Genomic DNA, 13764 nt, shown 5'->3' with positions numbered 1-13764 from the left:
CACTTCAGTGAAACCCACTAGCATGGGTATGGTGCTGACAGATCTAGAAACATAACCTGGGTGAACCAGGATTCGAACCCACAATCATAGGTTCCTGGCGTGTCCAAGGGACCCGTGCCCCCCACCCCCCACCCCCACCCCAAAATATTGTGCTGTACTTTAAACCTCCATACTCATCCCTTATCAGTACTGCAGTCATATATCACGGTGTAGATACTGAGAATGGACTTCTGACATCACCCCTATCGGAGAAATGAAACCAATTCACTCTTGGTTCTTCCATCCACACAGTTCGAAACCCGGATCAGAAGAACTGAGTCTGGAAATATGGATTACTTTGTTGCTGGGAATTAAACTCGGACAACAACCCGATGAGATTGTCTGCAGTGATCACCTGCCCATCTCCCCCACTCCCGTGGACACCAGCATGCACAGCTGCACCATGAACAATGCCACGATCTCCTGGCCCCGGAACCACAATCCGGTCACTGGTTCCATGGACAAGTCTCTGGTCAGTCACCCCTTGCAGGAGAACTCTCTCCGAAGCTCCCTGTACAATACCTCGATCAACAGCTGCTTGCATGCGAGCTCGTTCATTGGCTGCCATTACGATTCGCTGGCTGGCGGCTAGCCTTCCAGGTCTTCTATTAGGTTGCTCTTGGTACATGTTGCCAGGTATTTTGGGACGTATCGGCACATATTGAGTGGTCCGTACTGGCAAGTGTTCTGTGCTGCGTTCCGGTACATGTTCTGTGTTTTGTACAGGCACATGTTCTGTGGTGCTTAAAGGTATCTGTTCTATAGAACGTACAGACACATGAACAGATCTGATTGGAGTCACGTGATCAGAAGTGACAGGAGTCACGTGATCGTCTCTGATCCCAGGCAGCTGAGTCCTCATGCCCGAGGGATCAGCCCGAACATCTTGGTTGTCTCCGGCATAGTTCATCATATGGTACAATGTCTCCTCTGGCCGCACTACAGCGTCACTGTTCAAGAAGTCCTGTCCAGTCATGGTGACTGTGTGATTCTGCTGGACATGAGCTGGCCACTGGTTGGCCGGATAGGTCCACCTTTCCGCAGAAGAGTAAGCAGTGGATCTCCTATCCATTTGACCTGACATGAAGCCTCCATGAATGTCCGGAACCGACACAGGGACTGCTCCATCTTCCGGAGGAAACATGTTCCCCGATATGACCTTCACAGTGCCGTCTTTCGGTTTCATTGGCATTTCTTTCCCAGTCAACAAGCTAAAACCTCTACCTTCTTTACCTTTCTGAAGCAGGTCCTGATGAAGATCCAGCTTTGGCGTCTTCAGCACCTTCTCCTTGCCATCCTGTTTCTTCCCCCCACCTTCCCCTCTTCTCCCGGATCCGTGTCCCCTTCCCTGTGTAATGGTCAAATGTCGGAAGGCCATGTGATGCTGCAGACTGGACGCTTCCAGGAACCTCTGTCGACACTCCTTACATTCATGGGGAAACTTGTCCATGTGACTGGCCAGGATGTGATTGATCATGCCCATCACCCAGAAGAAGGGTTTGTCGCAGTGTTCACACTTGAGTATCGCGATGGACTTGAGACTTTCAGCTTGACCGTAGGTATGATCCTGGTCCCCATAACTGTGGTCCTTCTTCAGATGGAACCTCAGATCTGTGTTGTAGTCAAACTGCTTTTCACAAAGCGGGCATTTTGGCTGCATGATCTTCAGATGATCCTTGGCAATGTGTCTCAGCATGTTGTCCCGAGCCTGGAACCCCGACCCACAGTAGGGGCAATGCTGACACAGGGCATTACCATGGAAGTCTCTGGTATGCTTGTCCATCTCTTCATCAGTGTCAAACTTTACTTTACACATCTTACACGTTCTGTCCATCTGATGAACCTCGATGAGATGTTTAGTGATGTCCTTTTTCTTGTCCAGACGGAGGTCACACAGAGAGCAATGGATGCCCCGTGACCTTCTCACACCTCCATGACCTTTCTCACTGTGAGTTTTCCGAATGTGATTCTTCACATATGACTTCCGTGAAAACGTTGCCCCACAAATCTCACAACTGTGATCCATTTCTTTTTCATGGATGCCCTTGATGTGGCACTGGAGAGAAGACTCCCACTTAAATGTTGCCGGACAAAGATGGCAGAGGTATCTTTCACTTCCATGAGCTGCTTTGAGATGTCGATCGTACTTATTCTGGTTCACCCAGGTCTTATCGCAGAGAGTACATTTTATCTTTTGGACCGACTCTCCGATCAGCTTCTCAGTGTGGATGTCTCGCATGTGTTGGCCAAAACTTTCCCATCTGCCATAGAACCTGTCTTCAACGCACAAATTACACTTCAGCTTCATCTTGCACCGATTCTCTCTGACAAAGTCCATGTACTGGGGCTGATTTTTGTGTATGTTCCTTGTGTGATCAGCCAGGAGAAGCGGATCGGGGAACGACTTGGTGCAGAATTTACAACTGCTATGTATCTGAATTGGATCGGAGACGGGACCCCACAAGTCTGAGCCAGTCTCGGGGACTATCTTTATGCAGTAGCTCTCCAGCCGTTTGTACATAGCATCTATGCCTCTCTTGGGTAGTTTCTTTTTCTTTTTCTTCTGCTTCGGCTTGCGTTTAGTTGGGCTGTTTGGGCCGATCTCCCTCTTGGTCATTTCACTGTTTGTTTCCGTCACTGCCTCCAGCTTTTCAGCATCTATCAAGAATAATGTATACGTAACTATCGTGTGAGTAGGCAATAATACAGCTAGATATATCAGTCTGTGAGCTATCAGTCTGAACCAGTGGTGGATAGTATGAACCTTACACAGTGGAATCTGTCCAAATCGGACTCTGTCAAATTCGGATTTCAGTAAAACCAGACTTTTTCTCCGGTCCCCACATTTTCATAATAGATTATCATTACTCAAACTGACCAACAACTCTCTCATTCAGACTTTTTCCACTTTGGACTAAAATTATGGTCGCATCAAGCCATTTACTATTGAAAAGAAGTTGTCGAAATTGGACTGGACCAAACCGGACCAGACCGGATGTCCTCTCACTTTGAAGTAAGCGCAGTCATTGTCAGCTAATACGACAATGCTAATCCTGCATATAATCCTGTTGATCTTAACACTTTGTTGTCAGCTTAGTTAACTAGAATTTACCCACCTGTTAATGAGAAACTCCGCTTAATTAGATTTATTGTCATGAGTATGTCAATAAATAATGGTAAACAAAGCTTGTCATTATCAATTGCTTCCAGTTACTTGAACGGTTAATCAGAAGGCTTGGAGGAATTTCCAGCTTTTTACTTGAACAGACAAATGCGTAGACAGATAAGGAATATTCTTCTGTTTATAGATAATGTCCCATCTCAACCAAACATTGTTTGATCAACATGATAATTGAATTTTTGCCTCCTAACTGCACCTCTGTATGGCAGCCACTGGATCAAGGTGTTACTAGAGCATTCAAAGCACAGTCAGAGCTCCAGATAAGCTTTTGGTGTTGTGGGTATTTTACCCCTGCATTTTAAAATCATTGGGTATCAGTAATTCTATCTGGGTATTCATATTTCTGTTACCCACTAGTTTTTACACATGTGGGTATTAAAGTTAAATTTTTAAAAACACTATTCATCTAGTCCCTGCAAACTGGTGTCATGTGGGTTTGAGAGCTTTATAGGACCCAAAAATACCCCGATACTTCCACAAGAAAGTGTGATGGCAAATGATCATGATGTAACTGTCATTGTGGAGTTTGGCAAGGTTGACGGAATGCCCGTTTATAATTTCAAAATAAGTTGCTGATTTGCTAATCGAATACGCAGGGTTACTTCACAATATTTTGATGATACACACAAGTTTTATTTTTGTAGCGTACCTGTAATGTTCGTTGCATATTTGATACGCTTGGATTTTATTTTACTGCGTATTTCTGCATTTCTGATGCGTATTTTACCCAGATACGCAGCTTATCTGGAGCTCTGCACAGTATCATAAGCTACCATCGAAATCACTTGTGTCTCGAATGGCATTGGCGTAATCCGGAGCATGATGTTAAACAGTCCCAACCGAGTCCGAATTGGACCGATGTCACTGTAGTACTGATAAAAGGCTTAAAAAAATAAAAGAACTGGTTCTCAGGCAATGACTTTTGAAAATATAGAGCGGGTGGGCAGTATTTTTTTTTTTTGCTTGTTCAAACTAGTATGTAACCAAATAAACAGTTGTGTACCATCGACCTGAGAAAGGGCCTCCCTATATAAACAAACATACGAAAGACCTATTGCCGCCACTACAATAACACCAGATGCACAATAAAGCAGGGCGCATGTAAGGGGGAGAAACTGCATGCTTTATTGGATCGCATTGTTTTCAGGTATTAGGAACTAAAAAGGAACTAAAAACTAAACGTGTGGCAGGCTTTATGATGATGCGGGCGGTGCCTGAGAACCAAGACTATTATTTTTTTTAGCCTAATGCATAGCAGTTCACAATATTATAGCCATAATGCTACAAATTGAATTTTGAAAAAATTATCAATATTTGTCTCGTGAAATACTTACTATAGACAGTGGTATTATTCATTACCAACCGTGAGCATCTATATTTTGTTTCCATCTTTACTGCAAAGTTACAATTAAGAAACATCTGTGAGTCACATATCGGTTGGTTTCCCACAAAGCTGAAACCTGCCAAATATCTCACCAGCTCCATCCTGTTCATCCCAAGGTCGTTCCTTCTCCGTGTTCTCATCTTCACAGTCTACCGACGCCTCTGTTTTGCTGCTAGATTTCTGAAAGAGGAAATCATAAATTAGCTTCATGCTCACAATCAAAAACACAAGGGGGCACGGGTGGCCCAGTGGTCTAAGGTGCCTCGATTCGCTGTGCAGAGTTGCGTCCCTTTGGCACGCAAGAAACCTATGATTGTGGGTTCGAATCCCAGTTTGCCCCGATTATGTTTCTAGGTTTGTGCTCGTGCTCATGGGTTTCACCGAAGTGGTAAACGTCTGAGACCTGCATCACTTCTGGCTTTCCTCCCACATCAAGCTGACACACTGTGATATAAAAGCAGCATAAAACCCAATTCATTCACTCAAAATTATGAGTAACAAACATATTTGGCATAATGACAAAAGTTTAGGAAAAGAAATTATTTTGGGGTTGCCATGTGCGCAGAGTTAGTTAAGCTTAACTGGTGATCCTGCATTTGGCAGGAAAATAGTGTTTTTCAGATTCTGTGCGTGACGAGGTGCACATGGAGTTCATGCTATACGATCCGTGAAGATCAGGGGTAGAAGTCCACACCAACCCAGGTTTCTAGTGTGCCCAAGGGGCACAACTCCGCACATCAAAATGTGGTGCCTTAGACGACTGGGTGACCCATGCCCCTCATGCCACAAGGAGAGTGTATAAAACAAAGAGTAGAGTGAGTGAGTTTGTTTAACACCACTCTGAACAGTATTCCAGTTATATCAGGGCATGTCAGTTCATCATGGCGTGTATGGTGCCGACACACACCTAGAAACATAATTGGGGGCAAACTGAGATGCAAACCCATGATCATAGGTTTTTGGTATGTCCAAAAGGACGCAACTCAGCACAACGAATTCGTTGACTGAGCCTCTTGTACCCCCATGCTACTAGGAGAGTGAGTGAGTTTCCTGAACAGGTTACATGGGAACAAAGTGAGTGAGTGAGTTGGGTTTAACGCCGCTTTTAACATGATTCCAGTTATATCACAGCGTGTCAGCATATTGTGGGAGGAAAGCCCGAAGTGATGCAGGTCTCAGACGTTTATCACTTTGGTGAAACCCACGAGCACGGGATGGTGCTGACGAACCTAGAAACATAATCGGGACGAACCAGGATTCGAACCCACAATCATAGGTTTCTGGCATGCCAAAGGGACGCAACTCTGCATAGCAAATCGCGGCGCCTTTGACGATTGGGCCACCCGTGCCCCCCTCCTAGGAGAGTGTGTAAGACATAGTATACAGCAGAGATAGATAAATCAGAAGTGAGTGAGGAAATGGTTTACATCACATCAGCAATATTTCAACCAAAGGGAACAGATGATTCTTGTCGTTATTTTACAAACTTGTCGATTCTTGAGCATGGTCAAATGAACACTCACTGTTTTTGGCTCAGTTTTACTTGTCCTTGGCTTTGGACCAGTCTTAGTAAGTCTGTGTGTTGGTTCCGGGATGACAAGTTTGTCAGGACATGCATCATCATGTAGTGTCAGATCTGAAAGATGAGCCCGGTCTCCGTCACTGTCTGATGATACAGCAGCTGCCAGGGAGTCTGCATCTCCTGAGGAACACACGATATATACATCATTTATTTAATGTCTGTTTGTTTGTTTGTTTGTTTGTTTGTTTAACGCCGCACTCAGCAATATTCCAGCTATATGACGGCGATCTGTAATTAATCAAGTCTGGACCAGACAATCCAGTGATTGACATGATGAGCATCGATCCACGCAATTGGGATCGATGACATGCATTAACCAAGTCAGCGAGCATGACCACCCGATCCCGTTAGTCGCCTGTTACGGCAAGCATGGGTTGCTGAAGATCTATTCTACCCTGGACCTTCACGGGTCTCATTTATTTAATGACTGAGTTTGGCTTAACACCACTTTGAACAGTATCTCACTCATGTCATCTTGTGTCAGCTTGATGTGAGTGGAAAGCCCAAAGTGATGCAGGTCTTAGACGTTTTTACCACGGGGTTTGGTGCTTACAAACGAAGAAACACCATCAGAACTCAGGATCATAGGTTTCTGGCACACACAAGGGATGTAACTCTGCACAGAAAATTGTATTGGCTTAATGCTATTTGAAATCATTTTAAAACCCAACAAGACCGTTCGGGAGTTGACCCATAACTGTTGTCTGCCCATCTTCAAAGTTACCTGCCTGCATTCAGGCATTATGAATATTGAAAAATCGTAAAAACTAAGAGACCTCTCACGTCTTGATTCGGTTGAAATAATGCAAACTTGAGAATGTACAAATACATAAGTAGTCTTAAACTTATCGGCCAGACAGTCGGGCAGGTGGAGAAGTGAGTGAGTGAGTATGGTTTTACGCTGCTTTTAGCAATATTCCAGCAATATCACGGCAGGGGACACCAGAAATGGGCTTCAAACATTGTACCCATGTGGGGAATCTAACCCGGGTCTTCGGCGTGACGAGCAAACGCTTTAACCACTAGGCTACCCCACCGCCCGGCAGGTGGAGGAAAATTTTATGTGGCCCTACAGAAATGTTACCAGCCACTGGCAGGCAGTTACTTCGAACACTGGCTTAATGGGCCATGTGCAAATAATCATCTAGACCTGCTGAGAGGTCGATATTTCACCAACGTCTGCAACAAATGTCAAAAAAAAAGATATCTTATAAAAATGCATGAATTTGAATTACAAATTTCATAATTCATGTTATTGGAAATCTGGAACGCCTTGCACCATGAAATTATTGTGACTGGTTAACAATAGCCTTAACTCTGTCTTGAAAGTTTAGCAACCCTGTTAAGATTACCAAAGATCAAATCTACTTTTGCATGTCTTATTATATATAGTGAGTGAGTGAGTTGGGTTTAACGCCGCTTTTAACAGTATTCCAGTTATATCGCAGCATGTCAGCTTAATGTGGGAGGAAAGCCCGAAGTGATGCAGGTCTCAGATGTTTACCACTTCGGTGAAACCCACGAGCACGGGTATGGTGCTGACAAACCTAGAAACATAATCGGAGCGAACCGGAATTCGAATCCACGATCAAAGGTTTCTGGCGTGTCAAAGGGACGCAACTCTGCACAGCGAATCGTGGCGCCTTAGACGACTGGGCCACCCGTGCCCCCTAATACTTAAATGTGATCCGATGTACCAAGCAGTTACTTCCCTTTACATGCACACTGCTTTACTGTGCATCCTTTGGTATGGTCATGGCGGCAATAGGAGTTTGTATGCTTGTTTATGTAGGGACGCACAACTGTTTATTTGGTTACATACTAGTTTGAACGAGCAGAAAAAAAAAACACCGTCCGCCTGTACTATTTTTTTCAAAAATCATTGCCTGAGAACAAATTCTTATATTTTTTTAAGCCTAAAAGAAAGATGCCTCCTTACATTTTTTGTTTGTTGTTGGTCTGAAAAATAACTGTGTGATGAAACTATTGCAAGTGTGTGTCAGTTTTTGCAGTAATTTCCTGCTCGCAAAACTTTCCAGATTTACAGTATATACCTTGTAGAGGTCACTTGTATTTCAATGACCAAAGAAAAAGGCTTTAATAATTAGTTTTATATTGCTGCAATGAATGCAATGTTAAATTACCTCTAAACTTTGGAAAATAATAACTAGTTGTTCCCAAATTGTCTGCCAAGGACCCTTATTCCGAAAATAATGAAGTCCTATATAAATCTGTACGTGTGGGCCCCTTCAAGTTACTTAGAGATCAGAGACAACCAATTGACCTCACCATTGTCCTCATCATCTTTTGGAGTGCCAGTTTGAAAATGTGTCCGAGATGTGACACAATGCATCTGTTTCTCTTCCCCAGCAGCCATTAGACTGGGATCACCATCCTCCCCAGTAGGCTGCCTCAGCTGTTTATCTGCAAATAATGGTGCTACCATTAGGGTAGACTAACACTTAGTCCCAGAAATAAAGTTGTCTTATTTAAAAATGTATATCTCCAAAATGAAAACAAAATACAAATGGAGCCCACAACAATGCTAACTTAGAGCTGAGGCAATCTAGACTTGCCAAATCATTGTAGACTTGAGTTGGATTCACTTTTCAATTAATTCTCTGGGGTCTTGGAGACAGACTACCATTAGGGAAGTAACCATCATTCAGACTGTCATCATTTTCATGTTCAACATCCACTTCCATGCTTAAGTTTGAACACTATAAACCGTCATGAAATTTTAAAAATAATGTTAATCATTTAGTGATTCACTTGACAAATAGAATATCTAGCTTGACATGGTCATACTTGTATTTATCAGTATTATCAGGCAATAAATAAACATAGGAGTTCCTTCTCTTAACCACTAACAGGAACCTCCCAAGCAATCTATTGTTAATGCCACTTAACCCATTCACATGGATCACTGCTGATGATATTAACCACAAGTCTGCCTGGCCCAGATTCAGTCGACCGCCTCCATGGTCTAGTGGTAGAGCGTCCGCCCGGAGAGCGGAAGGTCCGGGGTTCGATCCCCAGGCGCGTCATACCAAGAGACGTTTAAAGATGGTACCGTATTTTCTTGAGTATAGTGCACACTTTTTTTTTTAAAAACACAGCTGTGTAGAAAAAAAATAGTTTCAGATACAATTTTTGACGATCCATGCATTAAAATCCTGTAAAGTTATATCATTGGGTGTGTCTTGACCGAATCACCAGTAGATTCCAAGAAAACGTGTGTACAGCTGATTGCTGTGTCCGGCTTAGTTTACGAGAAAAGCCATAAGGTAATCTTAATCCCTGGATATAAAACAATGCCTAACAGAACAAAAAATACAATTTAAACGGTAAATCAACATGTCTGGTGATTTGTTATCTCAAATTTTGAATTTGTACTGACCAAGTTTCTCATCACCCATTCGTTTGCTGGACTTCGCTAAAGGGGTACAGTGTAATTTTTGGTATTCAAATTTTTTTTTTCAAAAATATTGAATCCGCTAGAGGGGGATGCGCATTATACATGGGTGCGCACTATACTCAAGAAAATACGGTACTTGTTGTTACCCTGTCTGGTGCTCGGCATTAAGGGGCTAAAACAAGGACTGGTCGGCTCGGAGTCAGTATACTGTGTCTGAGTGGGGTATTCATATTAAACTTTGGCATTGTATCTCAGTGTGCTAGCACTATAAATCGGCATCAGTCCAGACTAGTACAAGCAGCCACACACACACAGACATGTGCATGCACGTCGCTATATAAGTGCAATAATCTTGGATGCAACGTTAAACCCAATTTCACCTCACCTCACCCAGATTCAGTCATGTACATGCACATGACACAGCTGGAATACTGCCGACACATTCATAATGGAGTCACATAAGTTAGCAGGATCAGTAGTTTTCGACTCAACAACTCACTTGACTTAACCTTTCTGTTCTTTGGACTGTCAGCAGTCTTGGATCTCCTCCGTGTCTGTTTCCTGGATGGTGTTGTGTGTGGATCCTTGTTGACTTGCTCTCGCCAGGTCCACTCACTGGGCACAAGTTTCCCAATTTCTCCAGCAACAGTCAAGCGCAGATGAGGAACGGGACTCGATTGCAAGACAAACGGACCAAGCAAAACACAGTCGTGCAGATCTGCAGTCTTACTATGAATGTAAAACAGGGGAGTCTTCCCTTCTTCCACCAGAAGTGTTGACTTCACGTCTTTCACCATTTGACCACTTTGCGGAGGTGTTTTCTTCAGATTTAACAATGCCATTACTTTACTTTTGGATTCTGATGTCACATTTTCCACATTTATTCCTTTAGGTTTCACACTTTTGTTTATCTCAGTATTCAATGCATCATGGGTGTTTGCAGATAATTCCTTCTCAGTAACAACAATCTCATTATCTTTAACAGTGTGATTATGAAAATTGCTAGACACTCTCAAGTCTATAGTTCCTAACGAAACTGGTTTTAATTGTTCAGGACAACTGTCTGAACTTGCGTTAACTTTAAGATCATTGACATCAATATGCTGCATGACCTCGCTTATTTGCAAGTAAGTTTTGTCAGTGTATATAATATCATGACTGGCAGTTAAAGATGTTTTTCTAGTCCTCTCTCCAGTCACAGAAACAGTTTCACAATCAGAATGAGACACACAATCCGCAACAAATTGAAATGTAGATCCATTTTGCACTTTATCATCGTTTTCATGGTCATGTTTGTTAACTTTATCATGTTTACCTGTGTCGCCATCACTTTTAGAGTCATTGTCATGCTGACCATTGTTTAATTCAAAAGTATTGTCTCTGTTATTCGAGTTGTTTTCAATATTGGTTTGATGAACTGTGACAACATCTGATAATCGACGCCTCTTACCATGTTCTCTGTCTGTGTCAACCAATTTTCTCTTTGGAGAAACGTTCTTTTCAAGATAATATGAAATAGAACGATTGCACTCTGATTCAGGCACTTGACAATCACCCACGTCATTTTCATTTTTCAGTGTCTTCTGTTTCCGAGCTTTAGAACAACTTGCAGTTTGTCTACTTTTTGTCTTGCGTTTTCTTCCCTTCGATTCAATGTCAACAATTTCATCCCAGTCTATGATATTGCACGAGATCGATTTATTGTCACAAGTGAATGTTTCTGATTTCAAGCATAGCTGAACGATTAGATCTGTAAAATTGGCATCGATGTCACAATCAGAATGGTTATTATCGTTTTTGTGTCGTCGAGGTTTCGAGACACTGGCTGAGAAATGTCTGGTGTTTTGTTTTGAGCCGGAGGTCTGGTGTAGGAGGGATTCCAGGAACGCGAGAGGAAATGCTATCCTTACTTCTCTTAGTTGCATTATGCTAAATTATAGAAATTGTGGGTACTTTGTGCGATGTTGGAAGAGGAAATGTCAACATTAATAATGGCGCAATAACATTATATAACGGTATACAAGATGCACCGTCCCGTTGTTTGCGAAATGGCAGCCATTTTCAAAGTTTACAAAGGGAGGTAACTTTAATATTTGATACTCCTAGCATACCACGTATAATTACTTCGATAAGATATGAACATATGTCACTGTGTATTATGTAGTTAGTGAAAACTTTCTTGAAAAGAAAACACAAAGTATGATTCTGGAATCACTTTAGATTTGTATGAATATATCATCTCTTAATGAATTCATTGGAGGTTCAGAAGTTATTGGAATTGTAGCTGAGGGAATAAAAAATACAATGCAGTAGCATGTCATTACGCATCAATTTGAACCACAGCCATAATTCTCAGCTTCTCTGCTCAAATGTCACAGATCCCCACGTTTGAGTTAAAACTGAAAGTAATGTCCGCACTATTTAGGCCTTATAGTGCCTTGAATTAATTTATTTCTGTCAGCAAAGGATTTAGAATATTAAGAAACATAGTTTGCTCTACCCCCTTGTGTAGTGTAATAAAGTATAGTTTTGCCCGTGATTTTTAAAGTTAAAGCACGACACGCCTGCATACATTCGTGACCAACTCGTGTTATTCCGGGACAAGCCGTTCAGGTTACGGAAAGGGACGAGTGGTGACGAATGGCATCTAATAGGTCGCAGTCCGCTGTTCAGAGTTGCTTCCCTTATCCATGCCATCAACCTGTGGTCGTGGCGTTCGAATGCATGGTTCGCCCTAAATATGTTTATGAAATTCACCAAACAAAGAGGGCCCTCTCTATAGACTCCCTGACCAAAGTGACACGCGTCTAATGGCTGCGTCATTCCCTCTCACACCAAGCTGACACGCCGTGATATAACTGGAATACTGTCCAAAGCGGCGTAAAAACCAAACTCACTTATTCGCAGTTACGTAGAACGGATTAAAGGACTGACAATATTAACATATCTTCAAAAGAAAATTATGATCTGTGTTTTCTGCTTGTTGAGATATGCTTTTGACACTGCTAAACTAAATAGAAATCACGATTATTGACCCCGATTGAAATCTACGTGAACCACGTGACAATCCACAATCCAAATATCATATTCTAGAAGTTGTCGAGTCAGTCAGAAAACATGAGGGTGTTGTTTTCTGATTGTGTTAGTCGTATTCGGGATGCAGGGATGCTGGGGTGGCACCATCATCATGTACAGTAAGTGCTGGAAGGAAGGGTGCTCGTTCAGGGACGGTGATGCAGCCTAGCGGAACGCCTACTGTCACGTGACACGGTGTTCACATGACACGATTTGTCTCAAGTTTGTGCAGCAGCAAGCAGAAGCTGATGGAGGCTTACTTTGAATGAGCGATCGAAGTAGGAGATTTTAAGTAAGCTTCAGATGGAATTGTCTCGACAGAGTGAAAGATGTGGAAGTGCACAGTTACAATGAAAATAAAACTGAAAAAGGCACTGACAACTGGGGCGTGTGAAAATCCCCCCTTTGTAAACTTTGCTACACCTCAGCGCTACAATAGCTTTGTGGAAAGGACAACTGAATTGTAAATGGGCCGTTATGTGGTATTAAATTAATATTTATTATATACTCCAGTGTGACAGACTAAGTTTTCTGAAGTTGAGAAAATTGATATTTTCATTGCAGTGAACATCTATAAAACTTTGACGGATCTTTTGCCATACAAGAGTTACCTCCCCACAAATTGTCTCCCTTTATCGTATCTGGCCGTACACAAACTGTTGACTTCCTTTTAACGTTAGTTCCACGTAGAAAAAGCAAAATAAAGACAGATGGTCATTTATAGATTTATAATGTCGCTTCTTGCCGCTTGTTATTCTTTTGAAAATGTTTCGTTATTAACTGTAAATTTATCATTTAACTCGTCAATCGAGACTGTCCGTTTCGCAAAGCTCCATTTTTGTTACTTGACCAGCGTGTATTCCTTCGCTTCCAACAACAGTCTCGTAGCTTTCAAGAATAATTTAAGTCGATTTTGTATCCAAATGTATGATAAAGAATTTTAGTGAACTCAAACATTTTTTTTTACTTTTTACTTTTGTTTAGATTTTTTAGATTTTGTAAACTCTGAACTACTTTTTAAGTCGCAATTACAAGGGGTGGTAATACGTCCCTGCGTGTTAGCTTGGGAGAGTTTATGTTTAAAG

The 13764-nt window shown here is 42.2% G+C and overlaps 1 protein-coding gene across 1 annotated transcript; it reads right to left on the bottom strand.

Moving 5' to 3' along the window:
- Nucleotides 1-138: 138 nt before the first annotated feature.
- LOC124129776 lies at nt 139-11676 on the bottom strand. The gene is made up of 5 exons (XM_046493181.2): nt 10104-11676; nt 8476-8610; nt 6128-6306; nt 4697-4784; nt 139-2697 (listed from the first exon to the last, which is right to left on the bottom strand). The coding sequence occupies exons 1-5, from the start codon at nt 11527-11529 to the stop codon at nt 305-307; spliced, it is 4221 nt and encodes a 1406-aa protein (XP_046349137.2). The 5' UTR covers nt 11530-11676; the 3' UTR covers nt 139-304.
- Between the last annotated feature and the right edge of the window lie 2088 nt (nt 11677-13764).

The sequence above is a fragment of the Haliotis rufescens genome, unplaced genomic scaffold (genome assembly GCF_023055435.1).
Source record: "Haliotis rufescens isolate VD_foot unplaced genomic scaffold, xgHalRufe1.0.p SCAF_9, whole genome shotgun sequence".
Taxonomy (NCBI): domain Eukaryota; kingdom Metazoa; phylum Mollusca; class Gastropoda; order Lepetellida; family Haliotidae; genus Haliotis; species Haliotis rufescens.
This window is presented reverse-complemented; position numbering and strand designations above follow the sequence as displayed.